General features: G+C 36.4%; 3 protein-coding genes across 3 annotated transcripts in view; 1 reads left to right on the top strand and 2 right to left on the bottom strand.

Annotated features, from left to right (window-relative positions):
• Nucleotides 1–23614, top strand: part of LOC132195395 (protein lin-28 homolog) — a 33518-nt gene extending 9904 nt beyond the window's left edge. The window contains exons 2-4 of the mRNA XM_059617352.1: nt 10083–10204; nt 19802–19974; nt 22680–23614. Of these exons, the coding sequence (XP_059473335.1) occupies nt 10083–10204; nt 19802–19974; nt 22680–22893 (509 nt within the window). The 3' untranslated portion in view covers nt 22894–23614. The remainder of the gene's footprint in view (nt 1–10082; nt 10205–19801; nt 19975–22679) is intronic.
• On the bottom strand, nt 1868–4065 carry LOC132195314 (uncharacterized). Its single transcript, XM_059617233.1, has 7 exons — nt 3568–4065; nt 3303–3500; nt 3214–3249; nt 3031–3154; nt 2883–2977; nt 2806–2821; nt 1868–2753 (listed from the first exon to the last, which is right to left on the bottom strand). The coding sequence occupies exons 1-7, from the start codon at nt 4012–4014 to the stop codon at nt 2359–2361; spliced, it is 1311 nt and encodes a 436-aa protein (XP_059473216.1). The 5' UTR covers nt 4015–4065; the 3' UTR covers nt 1868–2358.
• On the bottom strand, nt 5416–7533 carry LOC132195471 (mucin-2-like; the record flags this gene model as incomplete). Its single annotated transcript, XM_059617489.1, has 9 exons — nt 7467–7533; nt 7140–7203; nt 6444–7081; nt 6204–6389; nt 6109–6144; nt 5922–6045; nt 5778–5860; nt 5708–5723; nt 5416–5654 (listed from the first exon to the last, which is right to left on the bottom strand). Coding segments are annotated over exons 1-9 (1437 nt in total), but the record flags the coding sequence as incomplete, so codon positions are not given.
• Nucleotides 23615–24812: the final 1198 nt, after the last annotated feature.

Genomic DNA, 24812 nt, shown 5'->3' on the forward strand with positions numbered 1-24812 from the left:
CTCTTCCGCGCGACAATGGCTCTCGCGAATTTCGGTTGCAACTTTTTGTAAGAATGAGAAATGGATAAGAATGGATTTCGTGAGTACATCAAAACTTGCAAATAATACTGATGCAAATCTGGTTGCCCATTTTGTACATCCGTTTTAAACGTACTGAAAAAAAACCAGTATTGGAGATTTCGTCACTTCAAATTACTAAATGCAAAGCTTGTTTTATATATCTCAAATTTTAACATTAATGAATTTAAAAAATTGATTGCTGCAAAATTATATAAAATAAATTTAGCAATTTCGTTTGTTTTATGTTTGCTCCAGGGAAAAGCAGCACGCGTTGCATATTTTATTAAATCGCCACCCCAATGGCCGGCGCAGGTCCAGCAATTTGGCACGGGTGATTTGCCAGAAAGGGTTTGCTTTTTGTTTTGTCAGCACGCGGACCGCAAACAAGAAAAGAAACTCGTTCGCTCCTCGCACTTGATCGATCTCGAAAAGCGGCGACTCGCGCTGCTGACGCGCGCCTCTTTATTCGCCCCGTCCGTAACCATAATTAGCGCAATTTTCAATACAAGCAGTTGTGGCAGCAGCAGCAGTTGTGCTGCTCCATTTAGCGGCATTCCTACGTAATTTATCGGCAAGCGAGAAGAAGCAATTTCGACTGCCGCTCGGCCATTCAAGTCGCCATCAATTTTAGATAGCTTTTAATTAATTTTGCATTAATATTTACTTTAGTATTAAAGATAATACTTTAAATAATTTTGTATAGCCATTGATAATCATTTTTTTTATTTTATTTTAATCGTTACTTTACTTCGTATTTTAATTATTTATTTAAATAAATTATTTACTTTAAGTTACTTGAAATGAGAACTACAAAAAATATAAATTAATTTTAATATAAATGAATATGTTCAGAATTGATGCTAAATAACTTTTGAAATATTCAACAGTAAATAGATTGACTCCATCAATTAATTAAAATTGCATTATAATTTACGCATATTGATAAATCAAATTTTAAATAAAATTTCAATTAATTTAGATGATAAATGAGACACATTAAATTCCGCAATGAGAGAAGTGAAAATTTATAATTTTAGTTTACTTATATATTGAATATGGTAAAAATATGTTGCAAAAATTTATTAAAAGTATTTAAAAATTGTCCTTAAATAATTTAAATGGACCAAAAATGTGCTCCCCCGCTGGCGTTGGCGCGAAAAATAAAAAAATAAAATCAATTATTTGGTGGCCGGGCCGAGTGAGCGAGCCGAGAATGTACCCGCAGAATAAATTTTTGCACAACCGCCGCGCGCGCGGTGCCGATTGTCACACACGTGTATTGGAAAGTGGGTGGGTCGCCGCAACGGCAGCAGCTCCAGTGTGTGCGAATTCTGTGTGTTTGCGTAGTTGCGAGCCGAACGGGTTGTATGGAATGCCTGAGGCGTGCCGCGCTTTTGCGACCTCACATCGGGCCGTTCGATTTCGGCCCTGGCCGAGGACGCCGGCCGCAGTTGAAACTCAAACGACGCATCGACTCGCGGCACAAACGGACGGTCCTATTGCCATTGTTTTGTGGAAACTCGCGAGAGCAGTTTGCCATTATTTATATCCAAATTCAACGATTTTCAGGGATCAAAGGAAAACTTCTGTTCTATTTTAAGACAATTCTATAAATAGAACGTATCAAATAAATCGTCAATATTAATTTGAAAGTATAAAAATTTGTGATAAAATTTGTTGAGTGGAACCTTATATATTAAGGTAACTGTCATTGTTGCTGTTTTTAATTCTCTAAATGTTTTCAAAATTTTAAAGTTTTTAAAGGAAACGAAAAAATATAATTGATCTAAAATATTTTAATTATAATTGTTGTTTATTTGTCCAAATTGTTACATCACATTGTCACATACAAATTGTTGAAAACAATTATTTGAGAAAAAGAAATTGTTGGACAAAACGGCACCACCACTAGCAAGAATTTTGCTAAAAAAGACCCCATCCGCCGCAGTGAGCTTTGGTTTTATATAAATACATATTATGCAAATTATTTATTAATATTATAACAGTTATAATATGATTATTATTTAAAATTTAATAAATAAAATTTAATGTTAACAATAATTTCAATAAATATTTTTGTAATAATAATTACAGTAATAAAAAATGAATATTATTCAATACTCCGCTTATATAAAACTTTAAAGAATTTAAAAATAAAAAATTAAATTATAATAACAAATTTAGAGAATTTATTAATTTGGTATAAGTTTCTTTTTTTTATGAAAAAGAAATTTATTGTTAATGTATTTCATGATACAAGTCCAGCCAAGCTCAAGGGCTTATTGGCTGGTGCTCATTCTATAATTGCTCATTTGGGTCCTGTATCAAAACCATTTCACCTTTATTAATTTTCCTTTTCTTCTTAAACTTATCATTCTTCACATTTTTAGGCTCCTCTTTCTTTTCCACTTTTCCCCCTCCAATCTGTTCACCTCCTTTTTGCCTACGCAACCCCTTTTTTTTCTTACTGAGCCGTTCCCCTTTTCCCTTTTTATTATAATTCTTCTTCCCTTTTTTGTTGTTCTCGTCATTTGGCAGATTTTTCTCATTGACTTTATCCTGGTTTTTCTGCACCTTTTCAACGTTCTTCACATTTTTTTGTTTTTTGCCGCCTTCTTGTGCATTCCGAGACAAAATATTTCCATAACAGTTGCTGAACAAGGTATACTTTTTATCGCATTTCCTGCTCACCACTGTTAATGTATAAATTATATTAATTGCAAATTTTTATAAGTATTAATACACCTTTGTTTGGGCATCGCTAAAAATAAGAAATGGTGTCATTAACTGTTACGAAGAGATTTTAGAATGTTTTTAGTTACGTTGATTAATTCGAGGAGAACACATTGCACGGTGAGAAAGGCCTTTCCAGGGCACGTGGATGATTTGGAAGTCACGAAGTTTGGAAGTTTCAAACCTGAATTATATGCTGGTTTTAATAAGATCACATTTTCAGATGTATCTCTTTACTTTCAACTGTTGATATACAACTCGATACCGCTGAAGAAATCGATGATTTCCACGTAGCATCGGTTTGAGATGCTGCCAGAAAATTTGTGAGCTTGGCCTGATCGATTACGTACTCTGGTGACATCTACATGCATATTCAATTATATTAGGAATCCACCTCGATGGCACTTAGGGATTTCATACCACTCCTTTTGAAATCAAGTAACAATTGACGAAGCACTGAAAAACAAAGTTAAGTTGAAATTGTTCAGAAGTGAGGGGCTAAGAAATACAGCATTCTTTACGAAATCCTTCTGGATATTGGAACTTTGGAAGAGGATCAAGTTCGGCGCGGTGTTAAAGACATTCTGCTGCTTTTTCAGAGAGAAGACGTTGAACGCGTTCAGAGTCCCTTGCTTCACGTTGCACGTTTTCTCAAATGTGTAAGACACTAAAGATCTAGCACGCTTAGAGCAACACTTTGATATTCCCTTTAAGAAAAAAATCAATTACACAATACAAGTAGCTACTTTCAAAAGATAATTAAAGTTTTATTACCAATAAGAAAGTCCTAGATGCGCATTTTCTGAGTTGCTGATTTGGGAACACAATTGTAGATGCGAAAGCTTCAACGAATGTCATGGGAGCAGGGGATATCCGATAGGCTGTAGATGCGCTGTCAACTTTTATTGTGGGTGCTGGGGCTTTTATTCGTGTAGTAGTTATCATTGGCGCCTTAGTTGGTGTCGTTAGTGAAGTTAGTGATGTTGATTTGGTTGTTGTTGATGTAGTTGTCGATGTTGATTTAGTTGTTTGTGCTGTAATGGTTGATATTGGTATTGTTGTTGTTGCAGAGGTGATAGCTGAGGGAATCGTTTTTAGCATAACGGTTGTGGCTGCAGTTGAAAACTTCCATGGTGTGTTTGCTGATGGCAAAGTGGTAGTTGACATCCATGGTGTTGACTTCCATGGTGTGGTTGTTGTCGGAAAAGTGGTAGTTGACATCCGTGGTGTTGGCAAAGTAGTGGTTGATTTCCATGGTGTGGTTGTTGTCGGAAAAGTGGTGGTAGACATCCGTGGTGTTGTTGTTGTCGGAAAAGTGGTAGTTGACATCCGTGGTGTTGGCAAAGTAGTGGTTGACTTCCATGGTGCGGTTGTTGACATCCGTGGTGTTGACAAAGTAGTGGTTGACTTCCATGGTGCGGTTGTTGACATCCGTGGTGTTGGCAAAGTAGTTGTTGACTTCCATGGTGTGGTTGTTGTCGGAAAAGTGGTAGTAGACATCCGTGGTGTTGTTGTTGTTGGAAAAGTGGTAGTTGACATCCGTGGTGTTGGCAAAGTAGTGGTTGACTTCCATGGTGTGGTTGTTATCGGAAAAGTGGTAGTAGACATCCGTGGTGTTGTTGTTGTCGGAAAAGTGGTAGTAGACATCCGTGGTGTTGGCAAAGTAGTGGTTGATTTCCATGGTGTGGTTGTTGTCGGAAAAGTGGTAGTAAACATCCGTGGTGTTGGCAAAGTAGTTGTTGACTTCCATGGTGTGGTTGTTGTCGGAAAAGTGGTAGTTGACATCCGTGGTGTTGGAAAAGTAGTGGTTGACTTCCATGGTGCGGTTGTTGACATCCGTGGTGTTGGCAAAGTAGTGGTTGACTTCCATGGTGCGGTTGTTGACATCCGTGGTGTTGGCAAAGTAGTGGTTGACTTCCATGGTGCGGTTGTTGACATCCGTGGTGTTGGCAAAGTAGTGGTTGACTTCCATGGTGCGGTTGTTGACATCCGTGGTGTTGGCAAAGTAGTGGTTGACTTCCATGGTGCGGTTTTTGACATCCGTGGTGTTGGCAAAGTAGTGATTGACTTCCAAGGTGCGGTTGTTGACATCCGTGGTGTTGGCAAAGTAGTGGTTGACTTCCATGGTGCGGTTTTTGACATCCGTGGTGTTGGCAAAGTAGTGGTTGACTTCCATGGTGCGGTTGTTGACATCCGTGGTGTTGGCAAAGTAGTGGTTGACTTCCATGGTGCGGTTGTTGACATCCGTGGTGTTGGCAAAGTAGTGGTTGACTTCCATGATGTGGTTGTTGTCGGAAAAGTGGTAGTTGACATCCGTGGTGTTGGCAAAGTAGTGGTTGACTTCCATGATGTGGTTGTTGACATCCGTGGTGTTGGCAAAGTAGTGGTTGACTTCCATGGTGCGGTTTTTGACATCCGTGGTGTTGGCAAAGTAGTGGTTGACTTCCATGGTGCGGTTGTTGACATCCGTGGTGTTGGCAAAGTAGTGGTTGACTTCCATGGTGCGGTTGTTGACATCCGTGGTGTTGACAAAGTAGTGGTTGACTTCCATGGTGTGGTTGTTGACGTCCGTGGTGTTGGCAAAGTAGTGGTTGACTTCCATGGTGCGGTTGTTGACATCCGTGGTGTTGGCAAAGTGGTGGTTGACTTCCATGGTGCGGTTGTTGACATCCGTGGTGTTGGTAAAGTTGTTGTTGAATTCCACGGTGTGGTTTTTGTCGGAAAAGTGGTTGTTGACTTCCATGTTGTGGTTATTGCTGGTAAAGTTGTTGTTTTTCGTGGTGTGGTTGATGTTGCCGTGGTTGAAGTTGCTAATGACTTTGATGTTGTTATTTTGGGCGCTGTTTGTGGAGCTTCTTCTTCTATAAAGCAATATTAAAATTCCTTCGTATAAAAATTAAAGGAAATGTTTAACCTTTTCTTGTACAACGCTACATGTAAAAGTGTTAAGATTTTATTTATTCTTTCATGGTATTCATATTTACATTTATAACTTCTAGAAGCACGCATTGCACAACGACGAATGCTGTTCTAGGGCACGAGGATTTTGACTCGTGATGAATTAAACCTGTAGAATTCATTGAATATTTTTAATACGAGTCGGATCATTGATACCATATTTCATTTACTTTCAACTAATGGAATGCAGTCGGATACTGCTGTTGAAATCGTCGAAATCCACTTTGCATCTGATTGCGAGGCTGTCAAAAAATATGTCAGCTTGACTTGATCAATCACAAAGTGTGGAGACATCTGGACTCATCAAATAATAAAACTTTAATTTCATAAAAATTTATGCAAGAGTAAATTTTCTACCACTCTCTTTGATATCAAGTAACAATTGACGAAGCACTGAAAAATAAAATAACAAAATTAAACTCCTAAATTTTAAAATGACATTATGAATGTACGGCATGCTTTTCGAGGGACTGTTTGTTCTTCGGACCAAGTTCCACGATCGAACGTTGGTCAAATTTCTGCTGCTTAGTAAGCAAGAAGACGTTGAATGCGTTCAGGGAATCTTGCGTCACGTGACATATTTTTTCAAAACTCTTGTAGGATACTAAAGTCGCTTCTTGCTTAGAGCAGCACATTCCCTATTAGAAAAGCACAACTAATATATTTTTTTTTGTTAAGATAAATTTTGTTACCATGTTATCCTCGCAATTTTGAGGTTGGTTTAGGACCACGGTTGTAGGTCTGAGTGTTGTGGTTGTGAATGCCACATTTGTTGACGAGTCATTTAATGTTGTGGTTGTGGGCATTGCAGTTGTCGGCACTGAATTTAATTTTGTGGTCGTGGGCTTTGTAGTAGTTGGTATTGCATTTAATGTTGTGGTTCTGAGTGCCAACGTTGTTTGCTTATTAATTAATGTTGTGGTCGTGGGCTTTGTAGTAGGCTTTGTAGTAGTTGGTACTGCATTTAATGTTGTGGTTCTGAGTGCCAACGTTGTTTGCGCATCAATTAATGTTGTGGTTGTGGGCTTTGCAGTTATTGGCGCTGCATTTAATGTTGTTATTGTGGGCTTCACAGTTGTTGGCACTGCATTTAATCTTGTAGTTGCGGGTTTGGCAGTTGTTGGCACCGCATTTATTGTTGTGAATACTGCGGTTGTCAGCGAAGCATTTAAAGTTTTTGTTGTAAATGCGGCAGTTCTTGACACTGCATTTAATGTTGTGGTTGTGGGTTTCGCAGTTGCTGTTGCAGCATTTAAAGTTGTGGTCGTGAATGGCGTGGTTGTTATCGCTGCATTTGATTTTGTGGTTGTGAATGCCGAAGTTGCTGGCGCTGCATTTTTAAGTTAATTTAAATTGCTTTTAACAGAAGTTTGTAAATTTAAACTCACTTTGACCTTTGACCATCACAAAAATATCCAATAGCAAAGTTGTCACAGGTGTAAAAAGATACATCTGGCCATAAAAAGCATTTAAATTATTTATTCTCATTAGGAGAGCAAGGATATAAAATTACTTTATTTCAGTTTTTGGAAAATTTTGATTTTGCCCGTCATATTTTTAAATGAAAATTTAGGAGAATTCTCAACCAGCTCAAAAATATATTATTTATAAAAGTCCAAATATAAACTTTTCTTACAAATACGCGTTTTAAATTTAAATTGAGCTGTCCGTTTAGAAATTACAAGCATCATTCGAGCGTGGAGAATAGTCTTTACCTGATGGATCGGAGAGAAGAGCAGCAGAAGGAATGCGAGACACCTCATCATGACCAAGTGTCGTGGCGTCAGTGTTGAAAGCTTGTTATCGGTGTGCCTTTTTATGCCAAAAAACTTTGTGTATTAGAACGGAAATTGTTAATTAAAGTTTCTCTCTTTTTCCTCTGAAAGTTTTATCATTTTTGCATTAATTACGCTAATTGTGTTCGTGGCGAAGTGAAATTCTTTTCTACTTCCTATTATCATTCAGAGAAGTAAATGTACAATTATCTATGTGGCCTCCATGACGGCCAAAGTGAAGAAGAAACAGTAGCAATAAAGACGATTTTTTTTAAAGACATACTCAATCTCACAAGAGAAAAAGACAAAGTGTCGTTTAAAATTAATTTTTATTTATAATTATTCAGAATAAATAAATATTGGGTCATTTTTCAGTTTCCCAGTTAATAACTAATTAAGCTCCAGTAATATATGTTGGTGACTCACATAGTTTTCATTCTAATTTTTACCTTCTCACACGAGAAAGATAAGTTAATCAAGCTTGCAATCGCGGGCACCACATTTTCAGACAAGCCAGACTCCTTTCAGGCCTAATTACGCGCGTTGAAATATGTTTCCTTTTCATGCTTATCATATGTTTTTGCACACGAAGCAAAACCAGCAAATAGTGCCGTGTTAAGTTATAATTGATGTTAATTTGTCAAAATTCAAATTCCCCTCTCGTCAATGCGCGTTTCGGAAGATTTTGAAAATTAGGAATTTGCAAATGAAGCAGTTTACCTCGGCGCTTTTATATTCTTGACCAACTCTTTTTCTGAAATTTTAAATTTCAAATGCGTAAGATAATGGTTTCTTATTACAAAACGACTACACAAATGATTTTATTTACTCAAAATTCAAAATAAAAGCAATATGGAAAATCAGAGAAGATTTTTTACAATTGTTGTAAGCTGATTTTGATTGATTTGTAGAAGGGATGTTTATGATAATGATAATAAATTGATTTCTGCGTTTCCAAAACGTCAATTTTTACTTTTAAAATTATAAGTAAGTCTTTAACTGTTATTTACTAGCACGAATTTTAATTTATTTTTATCAAATAGGTTAATTGAAAAGATCACTTATTTTTCCTGTCCCTATTAAATTAGTTTTTAAACATGAAATAAATTCATTTCTGCCACTTTTTAAAATGCACGTATAATTCAAATTAAATCAAATGTATTCAATTTATCGTATGCCTTGGATCGTTTTCCTTCAGTGAGTTGCATTCTTTGTTTCGGAGAATGTGATTGTGGCACGGCAGTGGGCCTTTTGAGGGGCCCGCGTGGGGACCGTGAAACCCAATATCGCCGCTTTGAGAGCGCAAAACGCCGCTTCTCCGCGCGCCGTGAACTCCGTATGCGCTCTTCGGTCGCAGAGCGAGTGACCATGATTGAATATTCATCTCCGCGCGCAGCAGCTCCTTTGCTGCTTTTTTGCCGTATGCGCGTCCCCGATGATATCTGCGGTGCCCGTTCCGAGCAGGAGCATTTATATCAGCCACGGTTTGTTGTTTTTCGCTGTCCATAATGATCAGATTTATTCATGCGAGCCGCCTCGCCTCCGCCGCCACCGCGCCACGACGGATTTTCGGGAAGCGAACAATAATAAATTTAACTGCAAATTACGTTTGCGGACGGACCGGCCTATACATTATAAGATTCGGGCCGTTTACGACTTCGCGGAATCGGTCGGTGCGCCGATGATTTTCAAAGGTCGGTCTGCGAGGAGGCGCTCAAGAGAGGAAAAGTGCGGCTATTTGTCGAGTACTCGGAAAGCTGTTTGCTCTTGAGGAAAGTTCAATATTTTCAAGCTGCTGCTGAAAATTTGTTGAGACGAAACGTTTTGACGTTTCGTGGTAAACGAGATCTCCGTTTTTTCCGTCAGAGGAACTGGAGCATATTCATAAATCCGCTTTTATCAAAAGACAAATACAAAGAAGGAAAAAATCGTGAAGTTCAATCAATTTCTTAATATCTTATTTGCTAAATTCAATGCTAATTTACCTGAAATTTAAAACAGATATGCCATAGTATTTGCTGAAGTTTTTTTTTTTTTTAAAGTTGAACTTCCATAAAATATGGAAATGAATGAATCGGTCTTTTTCCTCATTGCAGATTTTTTTTTTTTTTTTCAAAAAACAAACGGCTCTACGAGTTTCGGTCACGGTCTGCGACCCTATTTCACTCTTTTATTCTTGCATTTTACATAAAATAGTTTTGATTTTGAATGATTAAACGGGCAAAAGGGCAGAGCAAATTTACGACATATATGCATATTTTATGTTATTGGTTATAAAACGCAAAATTAACTCAACAATGGAAATCATTCAATTATGTTTACATTGCAGTTTAATTTATTCTGAAAAAAAAAATAATTGAAATTTTGATTTGTAAAGTATAAAAAAAATAACAATTTAATAACTTAAATGAATTGACAAACAATAAAAATACAGCTGAAACAGCTAAAATCAAAATTATAAAAATAAAGAAAATAATTATTAAAAAAGAATTTACATTACTTTTAATTATGCGTAAAAATAAATTTAATTTTAAATTTTTTTTTAATTGTTTGCAGGAGGATCAAGCGCTGGATCGGAGGGCGAGAAGCGCCGTGGCCGCTGCAAGTGGTTCAACGTGGCCAAGGGCTGGGGCTTCATCACCCCTGACGATGGCGGCCAGGACGTGTTCGTTCACCAGGTGAGTTTCTCCTTCTTTCGAAAATGTTCTCTTGTTCCGAAATCGTTCCCACAAACCGACGCTGCTTCATTTCTCGTTGTAAAGCGCGCCGTTGCACAATGGCCTGGTACTTTGAATGCATTTTTCTTGCACTCTGGATGCATTTTCGCTCCCCCTTGCAGCGAGCGGATCCAATTGCGTTTGTTTTTGTGGGACACAATCGGCGGCGAGCACTCGAGAGCAAGAAAGAAAATAGAGAAACATCCTCTCCTCTCCGAATGTTTAGTGCGTTTTAATTTCCCTGCCGTGCATGCGGCGGTGCATTCGTTTTTCTTCATTCCAATTTGAATGCAACGCGTTCTTTTCGAGACTGGCCATGGGGAAAATTTCCAAGGAGATGAGACGTGACGCTTTTTGAATGGGGAGGAAGTTGGGAAATAATGCGTTCTCTGGCATCAATTTCGGCCGCTCGCGGTGACGTGATCGGCCGCGGCCTTTTGTTTCTCTGAAGTTTACGATGTGAAGAAAGAAAGAAAAAAAAAATAAACTAAAAGGTTATCAAAAAGTTGAATTAAAATGCACCAGTAAAAAACCTATTGTTAGAATGGTGGAATGCGCAGTTCTATATGCAAATGTTAGAATATTTAATTAGTTTAAATATATAATAATTTTTTATTGAAAAAGTGCAAAAAGTAGCAATATTTTGTATATATAATGATTATTTATTTTTAAAAAGCCCTCTTGTTAATATAAGATTTAAAAATCTATTTTTTTCTTGTGCTTTATTCCTCTAATTGTTAAAAATTTAACAATGATAGGAAAATAATTATTGGGAGGGTAAAATTTAATTACTGGACAAACAGGCAGCATCGCGATCAAAGGTTTTGCTAAATCTTCTGAAATCAAATAGACCTCATCCCCCGCAGTTGATTAAGTTTGTGTTCTTTTCAGAATTTTAATTTCGCATTTTCCACATCCTGGTATTCTTGATATACTCTTGATTTTATTATATCCACACATGATTCAAATATAAATATCATAGTTTTTTTTTTCAATTTCCTTCGCGTATGAATTGATTTTTGAAAAATAAAATTAGAAATTTTGATCCAACATTTTTCAACTTTTCAACAAACTTGTTATTCAGAAACAATAAATTTTTGAATTGAATTTTCCAAGACCGGCCATCGCTTTTTTGCTCTAGCCTTTGTGCTAACCCGCCGGGGGCACGTCTTGCCAATTCAATACACCGAGGGCGGGATCATATAAAATGTACACTCGTACATTGCAAAAACGAGTAGAGGGGTCATGAAGTAGGGGAACGGCCGCCGCGGCTGCCAAACCGAGTGTGACGAGCGAGCGAACGGGCGCGAGGTGTGTGAAAGGCATTCGCCTAGGTCAGTGTTTGCAAGCCGCAATTTATATATAAATATTTTTCAGCCGGCCTAGGTCAAGTCGTGGGGCGCGTTTTGTGCATCTGCCGCGGTGCACCTTTCGCTTTTTTTTGTCCCCCGGCTGCGGTTTCGATCGAGGGGACGGATAACGCCGGGGCTTGTCACGACACCGAATTCCCTCAGATAATCACAATCGGACAGAAGTTTCTAGCGTTCATTTTTCCGGTGGAAATGTCCGTGTTGATATCTAAACCAGCGTTTTCTGGGAAGAGGAGTTTATTTGTAGGGTATTTTTTTTTATATATATAATTTCAGTGACAAAAGTTCAAGAAAAGCAGCTCTGGCTTGGGAAAAATAATTTTAGAAAATAAAGAAAGTCGCATTTAAATGAAAATTAAATAATTTTTAACAGTTTTTTTTAAAGTAATAAATATTAATTTTAAATAAAGTTCCTAATTCATTTAGAAGAACTTTACTTTAATTGATTGCAACCTTTTTTTAATATTGTAAAAATCTAATTTCTTTAATTTTTTTTCGTAAATTTCAAAATACTCAATTATAATTTGAATGTCTACATTGTTGGTAAAAATCAGAAAAATCTTCATAGTTTAGTTTTTCTACTTCCACAGAGAAAAAAAAAATGGTATGATATAATTGAAGAACTGCATCTTCTATGCCTGAATTTAATAATATTGCGGTTGAATAATTTAGTAAATAATATACGAAGGTGATGGGAGAGCCCGCGAAACTGGTGGTGAAGCGCGTGGGTTTCATTCACATCTTTGGTGGACGCGAAAATATAGCAGCGCTGATGCCGCGTCGTTTCCTTGACAACGCGTGTGGGCATTTCCGGGCTGCTTTGATAATCGCGAGCGAGCACTCGATCCGCCAAGGCACGTTTCCATTATCTGTCTATTTACATCACGCGATTATTCGGCAAAACCGACCGCGGGCGCAGAGGTGGTGATAAAAAAAAACGCTGCCAAAGTAGCTCCTCTGGCCGATCGAACGAGGAAAAAGTGGTGCCAATTCTGCGGCGCAGTTTGTTGTGGTTTCGCAACACCGGCCGTTTTGACGCGCACTTTTCGCGCCAGACGTTGTTGTTCTTGAGATGCCCTTTTTATCCTTGGCCCAAAATACAGAATGTCCAGTTATGGGTTTTTATCATTATCGGTTACATAATTAAAATTTAAAACTTTCACTGGAAAATAATTTGAAAAAAAAAAAAATTGTAAGCAGGACAGTTTCCTCAAATTAGCAATTAATCATGTTAAATCTGAATAACTAAGTTAATATAAAAATATAAATTATTATTAAATTATATTTTTACCAAAAATATTGAAATTGATAAAATTTCATAATTGATGATTTTCCAAAAGTTTTCTTTCAACGGAAAAATATTACTTAAATGTGTTTTTTCCTTTTCTTCATTGATTAAAACCGGCAAATTTTGAACAAAGAATTATAAAATCCCTATAAACCTATAATTTTTTTTTCAATTGAAAGAATTGATAAGAATTTTTATGGAGTAATAAATGTTTATTTTTAGATATTACAGTTTTCAATTCATATTATAAAATTTAAATTGATTTCTTGACGGCTTGAACACGCACGATTTGGCAATAAACGAGGGAAATTATGACTTGTGAAGAAAAAAATAAGAGCAATAAAATCAACCAGCAAAAATTGAACAAAATATCTCTTAGAAAATGCAATTTTTTTAGACAAAAATTTCCGGAACAAGAATTTTTTTAAAGTTTTAAATGTAATTTCAAAATTAAATTGCCCTTTGAATTGTCTGTCGTTTGAATTTTCAATGACTTAGAAACCATACTGTCGAATGAAGTTGAAACGAACACGCACGGTTGGGCAACAAACGAGAGAAATTAGGTGGTGCAGCGCGCGTAATTTGAACAGAATTGCATTTAATAATCTGCTCAACTAGTCCGGCGGTGAATAGAAATCAAATTGTATGACACGGCGAGAATGGCGCGCGATTTTCTCTCAGCAGCCGCCGCTATTCAAATTTCCCATATTTTTATGTAAATAGCGAAGTGCGCGCGCGGGGAGAAGAGACGACGACGCTCTGGAGAGGAAGAACAAGGCAGAACGCATGTTTTAAAGTGGAAGAAGAAACCTGATTTAAAATAATACGAGGTGGATTAGCAGTTGAGAGACGACGCCGGATTTCTACTCATTCTTTTCTTTAATATAAAAATGATCGTGCCCGTGAGTGAATATTAAATGTGAGTGAATAAACGCGCTCGCGCCAATATAAAGAACGAGATAAAAAGAAAAGCTTTTGCTGCGAGCGAAAATCGTGAACGTGCCCGGCCGATATTTCGCACCTATCGCCGATCAGATTACGCGCAAGCTGAAGAATCTCTTCCTTGTTGTATTAGATTTAAAACTGCATTATGATTAAAAATAATTTTATAAAAAAAAAAAAATTAAAAAAAAAACTTACTTTATGTACAATTTCTTCTTAGTTTTATACAATTATTTTTTAGTTTATAATTTTTATATTTATATTTATAAATTTTATTTACATTTTAGTGTAAATTAGATTATTATTAATTTAAAATATTTCACCATTTTTTTTTTATTTCAATATGCTTGAATTTTTGCGCAATTTAGTTAAATTTAATCGTAATAAATTATATATTTATCTACTGAGGTACCTAATTTATAGAAACTGCTTGATTTAATGATCTATTATGTGGTTGGAAAGTTAGCATGCTGTCCCCTCAATGATTTATGCATTAATGAGAAAATTAACTCATATATAAAAAGTTTTCAATTAACATAAAATCATGATGAAAGTATTTAAAAAATATTAGGAAAATGCAATACACAATTTTGATATAGCTTTATAATAATGCATTCATGGATGCTCAAATTTCCTCCGATTATGAAGTATAAAAATCTTAGGCTTATACAATAATAATAATAATAAACAAAGCAGATGAATGAATTCTATGATTTTCCATACTAAAATAATATGCTTTTTGGCAGTCCTCCCGGGACACAAAAAGCAATGATTACTTAAGTAGAATATCCTCGATTCAAAAGAAATTTTAGCGTTGATTCAGGACTGCGCGAGAAATCTAATGCTAGGAAAACGAAATAAAATTTCCAAATTTCAACTTTAAATTGGAAATTTAATTTAAATTTTAAATTATTTTAAAACTCTAAAATTAAGACAAACGGCAACACACTGAATATGACTTGAATCTTGAATCATGTTTTGCTTATTTAGCTGATAAGCATTCAATAAGAAAAATCATGATCTTAGTCGTCTTCAGTGTGTTGCTGTTTGTCTTAATTTTTTATTTTTAAATGGATAAATTAATTTTTTGGGAAACAGAAATCCGAATCTGTTTTGAAAAGAAATAAAATTTCCAATTAAAAGTTGAAATTTGGTCGTATTAATTTGCTTTCCGAGCATGCTCACTTTGTGCATCCATGTTAAATTTTATTTTGAAAAATTAAAACCGAAACTGGAATACTCTTAACAACGCAAACATGACACAACTCTACAATAAAAAAAATTTAACAAATTGGCAACATATTCTTTTTGTTGTTCACCATAATTATGGCTGCAGGACGGACAAAAAATATAATCACTGATAATTTACAAACTTTCATACCTCGATTTTTAAAAATACTTTATTAAATTAATTTTTTCTTTTTATTAATTCTGGCTTGGAATTTAAATGGCCAGTGCACGTGGCCGCAAATTTATTTCGGTTCTTTCTCTTTTCTCGCGTCATTATGTCTGGGCAATCGGCGACTCGAATGGCATTTAAAACCCCTCTGGCCAAAAGAGTTGATACAAAAGAGGGAAAAATGCGACGCACGTGGTCGTTGCGGCGACAAAAGCGGGGATGCTTTGCGCGCACCCCTCGAATGGCGCGTTGGTCACTTATTTTTTTAGCGAGAAATTAGTGCAGGCGGCCGAGTCTACTCGGCAGAGGAGGAGACGCGCGGATAAATAAATAAAGGCCCTACTTACCGAGAACGGTCTCGGCTGGGAAAAGCATGCATGAGAAATTCGGAATAAGAAGTACATAAAAAAAAAGAACACACGCACGCACGCATACAAATTCAGCAGCGCGGCTGAAAGGAGGAAGAAGGAGGGGAAGGATCGCGAAGAATCTGGTTGATCCTGTTGAGATGACCATAGGTAGGTCGGTCAATACACCAGAATTAATTCGCCGGTCCCGCATCCTCACTCGCTGTGCGGTGCGCCGCGTTCTTTCTCTCGTTCGCACGGTCGGCGCGGCGCGGCTTTATGTGTTCATTATTAACAAACGAGTCGCGCCGTCCACGCACACACACAGGCACCGCAGAGGTGTCACTCGCCGAGCACTCGAGCCGTGATTGATGAAAAATTAACAAGCCGCCGCCGTTTTACAATATTTGTATGAATAAAAGCGAGCAAGTGTCTTCCTTTGGAGATCTTTTTAGTTGCAAAGTGTCTTTGTTGAAATTGCTGTACAAATAATTATGTTCATAAAACTATATTTATTTACTTTTCTCCATTCATTGTCAGATATAAAAAATATATATTAAATTTGTATTATTTTAGGGGGGAGATGATTTCATCAAATGATTTTTAACAGAAACATTATTATAAAATTTTTTTTAAATTGTTAAATCACATCTTACATTCAATTTTTGACACAGCAAAACAGCAAAAACGCCAGCAAGAATTTTGCTAAAACTTTCTCTCTAATGCTTTTTATAGGAAATGCAGTACCTTGTTTTAAAGCCGCGCCTCTCCACTCTCCTTCTCTTTTTTTTATCTCAAATTTTAATTTTTCTGGTCAATTAAATCATTAAGAAGTTTTAGAAATTGATTTTTTTTTTGCGAAGAGCTTATGGTTTTTTTAATGATTTAAACCTTTTTACTGTAAAATAAATTGATGATAAGCATGAGAACTTGTTTTCCATTCTGAAATCTGCAAATTGGTTATACAAGGAAATTGAATTAAATTTATCAATGATCAGTTTTCAATTTTGTGCTAATTTTTTTTTTAAGTAAATTGTGACAATATTTAATTGACATTACACTTTTATTAAAGCACTGCCGAATTATTTCCCAGAAATTTTTGATGTTTTTTCATGTAAATTATTAGTGTATCATAACAAAAAATAGACTGTAGAAGAACAAGAATTGTTAGTTAACTTGTGATTTTTCAAAGCTCCACCCTGCGGCCGCTTTTCCAAGTAGTTGACGTTGTTTCAAAGATAATTTTTTTTTTTCAAACCGGCACCAAAGCGATCATTCTCATTTTCAAATAGAATGGAAGTAATAATAATTATTAACCTTAACAAAAAGAGAACCAAATGTTTCCTAACCAGGAACGATTATTAATATAATGAAAGGGCAAAATATTTTCCTTTTGTCCTGCCCCTTCAAGTTGATCAAGGGAAAATGCGTTAATCAAGTTTTCTTTATTTATACATCTGATTATGTTATTCATAGCTAGAAAAAAAAATTAAGAACATTTATTTTTAAATAGTGATTTCCGTTGTGAATTGTTGAATTAAAACACGTTTTTATATTTGACATTTTATACATTATATTTTATTCTTTTATATTTATTTATGTAAATGTTGTAGTATTTTTATATATTTTAATATATCTTTTTTTATAATTTTACCACGAATTGCAATTAATAAAGTCGAATAAAAATTTAATTTATAATAAATTCTTGGTGTAACTTTATAGAATGTGTTCCACTATTAAAACATAGTTTTACTTCAGCGTGTGTGGACAATTTGTTTGCAAATATTTATAATGTAATTTTTTTATTCAATATTATGTCAGTGATTTAATTCAATTCAAATGGAGTTTCCGTAAAAAAGACCAGCCTTTAATCTCTAAGCGTTTTAGCATTTGACGATGCGACCACCAAAAAATATTCGCGCGGTACTCGAGTAATTGAGCCGTGAATCGCTGCACCTATGTCGGAAAGGTGCGCGAAACTTGGAGTGAATTTGGTTGGCACGTGCCCTGCAACCTGCGAAGCAAAGTGCAGACCTCGGGTGGGGGAGGATGCGTGCGATTTGCACCTGGCCATGCCCAAATTCAATTGCCAAAAAGGTTCAAGGTCGCGCGCGAGCCTCCGCGGCAGGCGCATCTGCTTCGGCACGATTTCTCGACGCTCCTCACTTTTTGCGTGTATTTCGCTTTTTTGTTTCTCGCGTTTTCCTCCTCCTCGTCTCCTTGCTATACATTCTATTTTTCTCGTTATTGAATTTGGTCCGTGGAGAGACGAGCGCGCGGTTGTTGTCCTGCGGAAAATGCAATTACCCGGTTTCTCCAGGATTTCGTTTTTTTTCCTTGGGGCGAGAGGGAAAACAGATTGTTGCACGTGGAATGGAAAATTGGATTGTGTTGTGCCCACGAGCGAGCCCAGCGTCCGCCGTGTGAGAGGAATAGTGATTTCATTAGCATGAAAATATATAAAATCGATCCTCCTCCATCCTCATGGAATTCGGGTGAAGCAAAATATTCCCTATTTTAAATGAATCATTCATAAGTTAAAAATTAAAGTAACGGAAACATTAATTGAAAATAAAATTTGGCAAAAATATTCGATCACCAACCTATTTGTTAGATATGAAATGAAATAAAAATAAATTAGCAATGGAAATAAATATTTTTCTATAATTATTTTATTTTTGTTGTTGATTTGTCCAAATTTTTTCATCGCAATTTTTTCAATGTAATCAATGATATGTACCAATTTAGACAAATAAACAATAATAATAATACACGTAAAGACAAAGTGTTATATTTTTGGAAAAAATTAACGTTTTTAATTACCTGTCTTATGAAAAATCACCCATTTTAATGTAATTTAATATTTTTCAACGATTTGGGTAAACAACAAAACAAACTGTTTTAAATCAGATAATAATTTATTTTATTTTGAGACTTTTCAACCTTCAATTATGTATTTGAGTAACAACTGGTAATATTAGAGTTCCCCTTAAAATATCCATTATCATAATCAATTCATTTATTAAAATTTTAAAATTTTTCACGGGGAAAAACTTATCAAAAAATTACTTTTTCATCGCATTAAATTTGCTGTAGAAATATTCACGTTTAAATAACCTTTTGAAGCTTTTTTCAACTATTATCACCTGTTTGCCACCTATAAATATCACCTAATTTCATCAAAATTATACTAAATATCACATTGAAGTCAAATTTTTACTCCTCGGAATAATCATTTTAAATTTTTTCCCATCAAAGATATTTTTCTTATTTTTATTTTAACTCAATTGTCTGAATCATTGATGTTTTGTTTGAAAATCAATCATATCAGCACGAGTGTGAATAATCATCTCTCTTGTTACCTGCGGCCGTAGACGCGGTGCCCACACTGACCTCGAGGTCAGATCGGCTGACGCCGCCGCCGCGAGTAGAGTGAATGAGTTTCACCTGTTGATCGTGGCGCGTGCTGGATGGACGCTGAAAAAGCGGCAGCTGCTCCTTGGCGGCTGCACGTTGCCTCTGCTAATTATTATCGTTTCGCCGCGTGGGTACCGCGGTTTATTTTTCACTCCGACATGGCAACAAAAAGCGTCATTACGCGAGGCTCTGTCGGCAAATGGACAGCTTCATCCTCGACCATTAAAAGAAACTTGATCGCTTGCAAATGAAGCTGCTGGAAAAAAAGCATAAGCAGATCGGGCCAAAAAATAATAAGATAATCAAAAAATATAATATTCAGCTGGCATATTATTAAATAATAAAAAAATGTTATAACCAGGAAAATTATTTTTATATTCTTGACGGAAACTGATATAGATCAAAGCCACGTTATTTCACTTTTTCAATTTTCTTTTCGTCCTTTGGTCTTGAAAAATGAAGCGCTGCTTAAAAGTTATGATTTATTTTGACTGAAATTATGGTTCGTAAAAAGGTTAACGACGTAGCTGTGTAGAGTCATTCATCAAGTTTCATGTCCTTGTCGTCTGTCATTAAAGCTACTTTATGACACGGAGCTAATTTGATTTCTCGAGAGTGGAGCAGCTGATGCGCTTGACTTCTTCTTTTTAAATTTAATTATATTGGCAGAAGAAGCCACGCGGGTTTCAATTCTTTCTCCACCCGTATTGTGCACTTGAAATTCCCCCATTCGTGATCACCCCTATATTTTGAGGTGTTTTTGCGTCCTTAACGAATGTTTATGTCTTGTTGCAGAGCGTGATACAGATGAACGGCTTCCGCAGCTTGGGCGACGACGAAGAAGTCATTTTCAGCTGCAAGGCGTCGGACAAGGGGTTGGAAGCCACCAACGTGACTGGCGTTGATGGCGGCGATTGTCACGGCTCGCACAGAAGGCCGCTCTCCAAAAAGCGCTTCAGGAAAATCAGGTTTGTGCATCAAAATTCTTATCTTCCAGTTTCATCGCGGAATTCGGAATAGTTAGTAATACAACGCCTGTCATGCTGCCTTTCCCCCTCATCATTTCAACTTTTAATTAGTCGTGAAACTCCTGACAAGTTTCAAGGGCTTCATTTCTTTCAAATATTTTGAAAAATAAACTTTTATTAGTGAACAAAAAATTGTTGCAATAATTATTAGTTCATCAACTATGATTTATTTTTATATATAGATTCTTGCATAGTTGAAATGAAAGGATTGATAATGAAGCACATTAAATATCATTGCTAGGAAGATAAAATTTAAGTTTTTGAAAGAATATTTAAATTTATCAAAAGTTTTTTCCTCCAAATTAAAATGCACCAAAAGTTCAATCAAGGCATATTAAATTTTAAAGCTGACAGAACAAAGCGTAAACATATTTTCAAAAATAATTGACTTTTAATTGAACTAATTATTATTATTATTATTATTTATTCTTCTCGGTCAATACAAAAATTTTAAATTGGAGAAATTGAATAATAAAATTCTCATCATAGAATATTAAAAAATGAACTGAGAATTTGTTTGAAGAAGTTGACACTCGAGGAAATGATCGTGGAAATGAAGAGATCGGGCTTTTCCCCGCCCGAGCCGTTTGATTTTTAATAAAAACAATTTTTTGCAACGAGGGAAAGCCCGATCTCTACATTTCCATGAACTGAGAACTTTGAAAAATCACATTTTGCAAACATTTCATTTTATTTTATCTAGCAATTTTAATCACTTCAAAACAATAAAAAGGGTTTGGAAGAAGATTGTGTTGCCTTCTTCAAAAATAATGGTAGAGTGCGCCATTCCTCGACCATTTTGAAATACGATAGTGGCAAAATCACTCGCGAAACGCCTGCCGCCATTGTGGTTATGCAACCAGTTGATCGCGCTCTCTTTAAAATCTCTGTTGTCGTCGCGGGCAGCTTGTTGTCGTCCCAAATTACAACAATTTCTGGTCCCTGATTGTGACGCGGGCGAGTCAATCGGAGCCTTTTAATTAATTAAAGCCTGCGTGAATGGCAACGAGCGGCGGAGTCATTGCACCCGTCATTGAACAGTGGCGCTTCTTGTTGAGCCAACGAGCGCGGCAAACAACGCTCACTCACTATAAAACACAAATATAGCCCGACTGCATTCCAGTTGGGCCCCCACCTCTGTGCCTGTGTTTTTGTCCCCGGTGCATTCCTCCGGCTGCAGTTGGGCAATGCTTTGGGTGCATCTCGCTCGCTTTCTCCGCGCGCTGCACAATTTCCCCGCTCGGCGCGCATTCCGATCAGGTGCGACGGAATTCGGTTAAAAATATATACAATTCGGAAAGGACAAATAAAAAGCCTCTTTCTCTCGCTCATTTATTCAAAGTTTCTTTGTTTACACTCGGCGTGCCGACGATGCAGCCGCTTTTTTATGCGCGCGTCCCAAACATGCAAATGGAAAAATCCTATTAGGCAGGCGATGATGCAACACGTAAAAAGCGACGATACAAATTGCCTCTCTCGTCGAGCGGGCTTGTTTTTCTGTTTGCTTTGCTGACTAATCGTTTACAAGCGCGGGGACGAGAGTATCGAATTTGAAAATTGTCTTACGCAAGCACTCTTGATCTGGAATGAGTGGCTGTAGTTTTGACCTTATTCCCAGGCCAACATGAGATAAATAAGGTGCCAAGTAGTGCAACTATAATAGAACAGCAACAAAAATTTCACACTTAAACTTTAAGGAGAGCTAGAAAAACATAATATAAATATAGTCCATAATGATTTCAAAGCCCACATTTAAACACATTTTCTTTCGTTCATTTTTTCAGGCTATTGATTTCAATCAAGGATTAAAAAAATTCTAAAATTTAACTGAGGTTTTTTGGTTTATAATAAAATGTAAATACTGCAAATAAAAAAATTCAATATATTAAATGTAAATTATTGAATAAAAATAACTTTTGAATGTTTTAGTCTTTATCCTGATTATCTAATTTTAAATCTATTTAATTTGTTTGTTTGCAATAAACAGAGATTGCATAGATTGCCTTGTGGTACAGCAATAAACTTCATTTGCAAATAAAAAATTAAATTAAAAAAATTAATTTTGTAGTAGAAGTTCACGATCGAGGGTTGATTCATGGTGGATTGAATTTAAATTCGGCTTTTCCTCGATGGGTTTTTGTGAGTTTTTATTGTTTAAGAAGGAGCAGGATATTGTTTTTCTTAAACAATAAAAACTCACAAAAACCCATCGAGGAAAAGCCGAATTTAAATTCAATCCACCATAAAAAAAAATTAAATTAAAATTTAATTTATTTTTAACATAAATTTTTCTTAAACAATTTTTCTTAACAATCTAATTTTTAAACATTTATAAATATTGATTGATTTATTGATAAAACACCAAAGGCGTGCAACGACCTTACTCTAAGAACAGAAAATACAAATTTGTATCAATAAATATTAAAACAATAAATAGATAATATGTTAACGCTCGTGCAAGAAAGTGTGAAATTTAATAATAAAAATGTTTTATAGTCAATTTGATTTGGTTAAAATTTTATTTTTAGAATTATATCAAAATTGATGTTAATGAGAAGCAAAACTGGTTGAATTTTGTTCTTGAATTTGTCAAATTACAAGTCAATGGATCGTGAAACTAACGCGGTCGTTTGCTTTGGTTGCAGGTGCTACAACTGCGGCGAGTTCGCCAACCACATCGCCGCCAAGTGCTCAATGGGTCCGCAGCCGAAGCGGTGCCACCACTGCAAGAGCGACGGCCACCTGATCGCCGACTGCCCGACGCGCGTCAAGAAGGAAGGTGAGGGCGACTCGCAGGGCTCCGAGAAGAGCGGCAGCAAGTCGCCGGACGTCAGTGCCGACGACGGTGGGAAGGAGTAAGGAAAGACAAAACGCGCCCACCGAGGGCACAGTCCGCTTCGCAACGTAAAACCACACGGGGTCCTCTGCGGCCCCTGGCCCAGGGACACACACCAGCGTCCCCCGTCAGCAGCAGCAGCAGCGGCCCCGGCGCTCTGCCGGAAAGGTCGGCGGGCACGGCCGCCGAACGCCGTCGAAAGATAAAAACCCAAAATTCAAAGGAGAGGAGAATTTTTCAAAATTATCGGAGTCGAAATTCAAAATCAGGAGAGTGGGAATGCATCAAAATTGAAAGAAAAAAAAATAATAACATGGAGATAATTTGCTTTTTCGGAGAATATTATAAAGAAATACTTTTGGAGTCTAATAATTAATACTTTTTGGAGAAAAACAAAAATTTGGGTGAAGAAACATCAAGAAGCGAGCTGCAATACATCAGTCAGAGAAACATCAAAAAACACAATAAATTTGAAGCGGGCTAGGCCTAGGAAAAGCGATTTGTAACACTTATGGTTGGTTGGTTAGTAGGTGTTGTAATAAGGCAATTAGTGGATGGTGTATAACTGGATGTGTAACACAAAAGGGTACAAAAGTTACGGGTATCAAACACAAAGTAAAAAAAATACCGCCCATATTGTTCACGCACAAACCACTTTCGGCGATTTTCCACGAAATTGACAAATTTTATATGTAATATTAACCAAACCATTCACTCATTCAAGTTGAAAAGAAAAAAACAAAATATCATTCATTTCTATAAATTAATTATCAATCACGTTTTTCGTCTGCTAGAGTAGTTGAGAGTGTGGACTTAACGAACTGTCTTTTTTTAAGAGCAGTATGCGTCATATATTATTGTACTATGGACGGCGCCACTCGCCAGGGCCCACCCTGGGACGCAGGACGGACCCTGGCGCGTCGCAGCCGCCTCGGGCCAGTACGCAGGGAATTTAATCTAATAATGATTAAAATTATTTAAATGGACACACGCGCAGTACCTTTGAGTAGAATCATCATGTTTTTTTTTTTTTTAAATAGATTATTGCTAGTGACACACAGTCTACCTCATGAAAAAAACGCAGCGGTACCGCCGCTGGCTCAAACTATACAATCTTCAATCCTCCAATGTGAACAACAACACTTTGCTGCAAAGTGAGAACTACAACGGTGAACGTTCCTTTATTATTTTATTTAATTAAATTTGTATAGTTAAAAACAACCACTACCCCCAATTTTACGCAATCAGCATTGGAATTTTTGTTCGGTTAAATTTTTTGCTTGACAGTCTTGCAGAGAAAATCTAGCAGCCCCCAGTATGAAATGTACCAACGAGCTTGTTGTTAATTTTTTTGAAAGACTGCCAATTTTTGGGATTTAAATAAAAGGATAAAAAAAAAATGAAATTAAAGTAACGTTGAGTCAAGCGTGGCGTTAGATGGTCTCAATTTTTAACGGAAAATACAAGGATTCGGTGTTTGGTGACGAAAACGTATAGTGCTGGTTGTTATTTTATCTTGCAAATTTTAAGTGAGGATATTTAGTGGGTCCAAAATATGTAACGTGTATTCTCGTAGGCGGAAACGGCGTCCGCCCGGCTATTATTATTATTATAATTATAAACTGTAAGGTGGCCAAATTGAACTTTTTTATTAATTACAATTAATGGAATGATAATCGCCGTAGAGAAGAGTATCTTAAGCAGAAGGTTTGGAGTGGATTAGTGTTGGTAACGCAGGGGTTAAAATCGAGTTTGATCGGTGGTTCAATCAAGCGGAAGCTGCCACTTGGAAATTTAATTAATTATTTGGCGGAAATTTTGAGAAAAATGGCCGCTTCCGCTTGGCTCACACACACTAGTTGGTAATTAACTAGGATTAGTAACACTGGAGGAAGGAAAAGTATTAATGCAAGTCGATGACGGGATCTGAAGGCGGGTGCGA

This window comes from Neocloeon triangulifer, unplaced genomic scaffold (genome assembly GCF_031216515.1).
Source record: "Neocloeon triangulifer isolate White Clay Creek 2 clone unplaced genomic scaffold, ASM3121651v1 ptg000009l, whole genome shotgun sequence".
In the NCBI taxonomy this organism is placed as follows: domain Eukaryota; kingdom Metazoa; phylum Arthropoda; class Insecta; order Ephemeroptera; family Baetidae; genus Neocloeon; species Neocloeon triangulifer.